The sequence below is a fragment of the Belonocnema kinseyi genome, chromosome 7, assembly GCF_010883055.1.
Source record: "Belonocnema kinseyi isolate 2016_QV_RU_SX_M_011 chromosome 7, B_treatae_v1, whole genome shotgun sequence".
NCBI lineage: Eukaryota > Metazoa > Arthropoda > Insecta > Hymenoptera > Cynipidae > Belonocnema > Belonocnema kinseyi.
In genome coordinates, this window is record NC_046663.1 from 83036647 (window position 1) to 83042646 (window position 6000).

The 6000-nt window shown below is 26.5% G+C and overlaps 1 protein-coding gene across 5 annotated transcripts in view; it reads left to right on the forward strand.

The window, feature by feature from the left end:
* LOC117176035 (inositol 1,4,5-trisphosphate receptor) overlaps nt 1–6000 on the forward strand; it is a 149557-nt gene that overhangs the window by 135767 nt on the left and 7790 nt on the right. For all 5 annotated transcript variants that reach the window (XM_033366010.1, XM_033366011.1, XM_033366013.1 and 2 more), the window contains 2 exons: nt 976–1156; nt 3888–4141. In XM_033366010.1, the coding sequence (XP_033221901.1) occupies nt 976–1156; nt 3888–4141 (435 nt within the window). The remainder of the gene's footprint in view (nt 1–975; nt 1157–3887; nt 4142–6000) is intronic.

The window sequence follows — 6000 nt, forward strand, 5'->3', positions numbered from 1 at the left end:
TTTATAAACGCAGTATTTATTTTACAATTGTTCCTAATTTTGAAACGTTTGTTAAAAAGATCTCTAATTTGAAATTATTATAATATTAACATTTTATAATTAAGGATGGAAAAATCTCACTATTCCCCATAAAAATGCAATTTTTGAAAAAATAAAATTTTAATCTCCTTTAAAGTTCGAAAGTGTTCTGAAATAAGTATTTTTTTACAATAATCTGATCTCAGCCTACCTAAATATTCTAGAATTGTGCATATTTGCGAAATTTTATTTTATTGAAATTTAATTTATATTGCAATTATATTCTGAGTTTACTCTAATAGTTTTATAAAATATATCATGATAGATTTAATTTAATTTTCATAACTTTTTTATAAACTAAATATATATAACTAAAATTTTCTAGGGAAATTTTATTTTGGAGAAATGAAATTTAGGAACTACATTTCATTAATTGAAAAATCTTTTGATAAGTCCATGAGAATAAATAATAGAAATTTAAAAAGATTGCAGTACAAAAGCCTGCAAATTTGAAGGAAATTAAATTTAAGGCTATAAGTTAGAGAAACTTTTTAATTTAAAAGCCCTTCAAGTAGACACTCGAAATTTTGAAATTTATTAAATTTAAATGCTTGCTTTTCTGGAAATTGCTTATAATTTTGAAGATCATCAGATATGCATCGCTACTCAATATCATTTTCGAAAACTAATTAATTTCTTCAAAAATTTAAATTTGTTGAAGTAAACTTTCTGTAGAAGTAAATTTTTAGTAAACTGTTATGCGATCTTTATTAAATGTCGTCATGATTTTAAAATTGTTTCGAATTTTAAGGGCTTTCCAAACAAACGCTTTTAAAGTAAAAGAGATTGTAAAATGAATATTAAATTGTTTAACATTATATTTCTTAATCGTAATTTTGCAAATGTCTTTTAAAATGTTATACATTAATGTAGAATAATTTTGATATGACTTTTCAGCTCTTTGACGTAGTCTACCGCGAAGAAACTTTACTCAACGTAATACGATCAGTGACGAGAAATGGAAGGTCTATCATTTTGACCGCCGTACTTGCGCTGATATTAGTTTACATGTTCTCTTTAATTGGTTTTATGTTCTTCAAAGACGATTTCTTAGTCAGCGTCGATGAAGAGATAATCTGTAAGTTGTTAAAAAATTTGTCTTTTTTTTAAATTCTGTTTATTTTCTTGAACTCTCTTTGAATATTAATAGCTACAATTTTCAAAATTTGGTCCCTATGATAACATATTTGGAGTCCATAATGGAACTTAAAAAAATGTGAATTTTAGAAAAATATAAAAAACCATGATATTTTTGCAAGAAGTGACTAAAAAATACTCAGGGGTGCCACACAGTTACTTTTCTTTCAATAAATTAACTATTAAACTCAGGAATTTTAAAGATTCCAAGGAATTATCCATTTATTTAATTCATTTGAAGGGATTTCAAAGCGTTTGAAATAATTTAGGATTAAGAATTTTCTAGAATTTCGGAATATATGGAACGATTTGAAAGGACCTGTAAGTTTTTAAATCATTTAAAAATATTTCACGTTATTTTATAAGTTTTCCGAAGATTTCAATGATTTTAAGGAATTTTAAAGCTTTCAATATATTTGAATACATTTTCCAGGATTCCATAGGGTTTTTAAAATTTGGTGAGATTTGTAATTCACATAAATTCTTATTAATTTATCCTAAGTTCTTTTAAAATCTTTGGGATTCTCTTGAATTTTATGAATTTTTAAATGTTTATATTTATTTTATCTTGAGGGTCAATTGATAAAACGATCAAAGGATTTTAAATATTTTTAAGTATTAAAAAAAAATTTCTTGGCTGTTTTAAGAGCTTTGAAAAATTTCAAAGTTTCTTAATGATTTTAAATAATCTTGGTTACGCAAAATATTACAAAGACATTTTCTATTGATTTCAATAATTTAATGAGATTTCGAAGGATTCGAAATATTTGTGGGTATTGTAAAAGATTTGTAGGCATTCTCAAGAGGTTTCAAAAGTTTCAAGGGATTTGAAAAGATGTCGAAGGATTTGATATGTTTTAGGGAATTTTAAACGGTTCCCATAAGTTTTCATTTATTTCAAAAGATTGAAGAGATCTTGAAGACTGAAAATTTTTAGAATAGTTTAAAAAATTGCAAGGATTTCAATGATTTCATGAGAATTTATTTACAAGAAGTGAGGGTGGATTTTGTGGGGTTTCAAAGTATTCAAGAGATTTTGAAATATTTTTCGCAATTAATTTTTAAAAAATCCTGAATTCTTATTAATTTACCCATAACTTAAAAATTTATTTTTGAATTCTTCTAAACTCAGTCAATTCTACTCAATTAAATGGATTTTTAAAAGTTTTTGTTTAATTCATTTTGAGGTATTTAAAACTCATTTTAAAATTCTTAAGAGTTTCATCAAATTCTGTTATATTTTCTTTAATTTTTTGAAGCTTATCTCAGATATACTCAGTTCAATTCAATTTTTCCATACTTTCGAACTATTTTAAATTCACTGGCTTGTTTTTTTTTAATTCGGTTGGATTTTTAAAATGAACTTTATCGAATTCTTCTCTTTTCCTTTAAATTTCTGCAAATTCACTCAAATTCTACTAAAATGAATGGATTTTTTGTTTGTTTTTGTTTAAATTTTCAAACTCATTAAAATTTGTTCGAATTGTTTTGTAGTCATTAGTCACTTTTTTTTAGAAATTAGGAGGCTTTCAAAGATTTGAATAGATTTTGAAATCTTTTTTCGCAATTCATTTGGAATTCACCTTGAATTCTTATTAATTTATCATAAATTATTTTTAAATTCTTTTGAATTCTTCTAAATGCCCTTAAATCTACCTTATTCAATAGATTTTAATAAAGTTTTTGTTTAATTTATCTTGAGGTCTTTAAAACTCGGCTTACATTCTTAAGAATTTTAGCAAGTTCTTTTAAATTTCCTTCAATTTTTCTAAACTCATTTCGTAGTTACTCAGTTCAATAACTTTTTTCACATTTGCTAACTGTTTTGAATTCACTGAATTGTTTTTCAAATTCAGTTGGATTTTTTACGTATTAAATTGAATTCTTGACGTTTCCTTCGAATTCCTGTAAATTAACTCCAATTTAACTGAAATAAATGTATTTTTGGGGTTTTGAATGGGTTTTTAGTCATTAGTTACTTTTGTGGTTAGAAATAAGTAGGGTTTCAAAGATTTGAAAAGATTTAAAATGTTCTTTTTGGGATTCACCCTGAATTCTTATTAATTTACACTGATTTCTCTTAAATTCCTTGGAGTTCTCTTGATTTTTTTTAATTCACTTGAATTCTTCTAAATTTACTGAATTCTACTTCATTCAATAAATTTTTTCAATTAAACAATTGTATTATTCAATTGATCCTGAAGTTTTTTATCCTCACCATGAAGTTTTAGGCATTTCATCAAATTCTTTTGAATTCCCTTTAATTTTTCTAAGCTTATTTCCAAGTTGCGAAATTCAATGAAGTTTTTTCATATTGTCAAATTGTTTTTAATTAATTGGCATTAAACAATTTTCTAATTCACCTTATATTTTTACGAATTTTATTGAATTCTGCTACTTTACCTTAAATTCCTCTAAATTCATTCCAGTTTTACTGAAATAAATGGTATTTTTTATTGAACAAAATTTTTTAATTCTTCTGATTTCTTTTGAATTTAACTTGAGTTGTTTTGCAGACTTATACATTTTCCCCGAAGTACTTGACGTTTAGGCTCGAAAAAAGTACCCTATGAGCACGATAAAAAGTACCCATTTGGTACCTATATTCAATCCCAATAGGACTGTGAGGCCTGAGAGACCTAAATTTGCAATTTTAAAATTTGCTTGTCTAGCTCCAGAGAAAATTGCAGTTAGTGGTTCCTGTAGTAAACAAGACAATGAGAGCTGTGAAGTTACAGAAACAATTTCTCAATACGCACAACAACAAAATGAACACGGTGGCATGGGCGCAGAAGTTGTAACCATCGGAGGAGAAATGAAGGAACGAGCCTGCGATTCATTAGTTATGTGCATCGTCACGACTTTGAATCAGGGATTAAGAAACGGTGGAGGAATTGGTGATATTTTGCGTGCTCCTTCAAGTACAGTAAGTATTTTCATTAAACAGGGCGTATAATCACCTGGAAATCCTGAAAAAGTCAGGCAATTTTTTATTAAAATCAGGAAATTTTTTCGATTTTCTTTAATAATTGTGATTGTATTTTTTGAATACTAGAAAAAAGTTATTTATATTAAACTCGTAAAATAAGAGTACGTATTCCCATTTTGAAATAAATGTTACGATATTTTAATCAATTAAATTATTTACAATTTAACCATTTACAGATGGATAATAAATTGGATAATTCAAGTATTATGTAATGATTTTAAGGGACTATTGATTACTAAAATTATGAAAAATTATACCTGGAAAAATCTAGAGATACCTGGAAAACACTGCAAATGTTCACATTTGTTCAGAATTTGAGTAGACACCCTGTTACATGATTTTAAAATATTTGAAGTGATTTTGTAGGAATTTTACGGATTTTATAGGATTTCGGAATTTAAAAAAGATGCAGAGGATTACGAAAGATTAACTAACCAGTCTGTTTTGCAATTAAAATAAGCAACCTTTATAAGCAATGCAATGTGGACCATTTTTTCATATTTATAGCATTTTTTAAAAAATATTGTACAATTTGTTATTTCAGAAGTAAGATATTTATGGAACACGTCTGACTATCATAGCCCTTTTCTACTTTTTACTACTTACTGTTCTAGTCAGACAGAAGTAAGATGAATTCAGTAGAAAAGTATATTTTGTTATAGGGAATTTTTTAAAAGAATTGTAATTGTGACTTAGAACAGGGAATTATCAAAAAGAATTATAATTCTGATTTAAAACGGGGTATTTTTGAAAATAATTAAAATTCTGCATTTGAACAAGGAATTTTCAGATTTTAACATATTTTATTCTAGAACTGGAAATTTTCGGAAACAATGAAATTTTTTGATTGAAACACGGAATTTTTCAAAGAAATTTTAATTCTGAATTGAATCTGAGACATTTAAAAAAGAATTCAAATTCTGCATTTGAACACAGAATTATAATTCTAGGTTGGAACAGAGAATTTTTAAATTGAAATAAATCACATTTTTGAAAAGAATGCAAATTCTGGATTGGAACAGAAAATTTTTAAAATTTTAACATATTCTAAATTTGAACTGGAAATTTGTTTAAAGAAATAAAATTCTATACTGAAACAGGGAATTTTTTGAAGGAATTATAATTCGGAGTTGAATCGGAGACTTTTCGGAAAAAATATAAATTTTACATTGGAACAGATAATTCTTTAAAACAATTATTATTCTGACTTAGAACAGAGAATTTTCAAGTTTAAAACATTTCGGTGTTAGAACAAGGAATTTACAAAATTTAAGAAAATCTGACTATAAGATTCCTTTTCTACTTTTCACTACTAATGTTTGTGTCAGACAAAAATTGGTAGAATTCAGTAGAAAAGTAAAGATACCACCAGACACTGAATTTAGGTTTTGAGAGAAACGTCATAATATATATTTATATCATAATATTTATGTCATAATGTCATAATATATATTTATCTCGCGCCCCGCGCTTAGTCTTTGCATTACCCTCCACATGTTGTGGACAGACCACAATGCGAAATTTTCTACATTATATATTAAAAAATATTATATCAAATTCCTATTACAATTTCTTTTTGTGTGTACCTTGGTTTGGCACTGCGTATTCAGATATTGCAAAATAATGTTCACATTTTATTTTTCCTGATTCTAATAGGACCCTGTGGTGGTGGTTTAATCCTTTTCCCTTTTTTTAAATATAATTAAAAATTTGTCATAAGGACAACCGCAGGATTTCGCCGGGAGCGGGTGCTAATCTGAAAAATTGCACCCGCTTCCAGCGAAATCGCGGTAAAA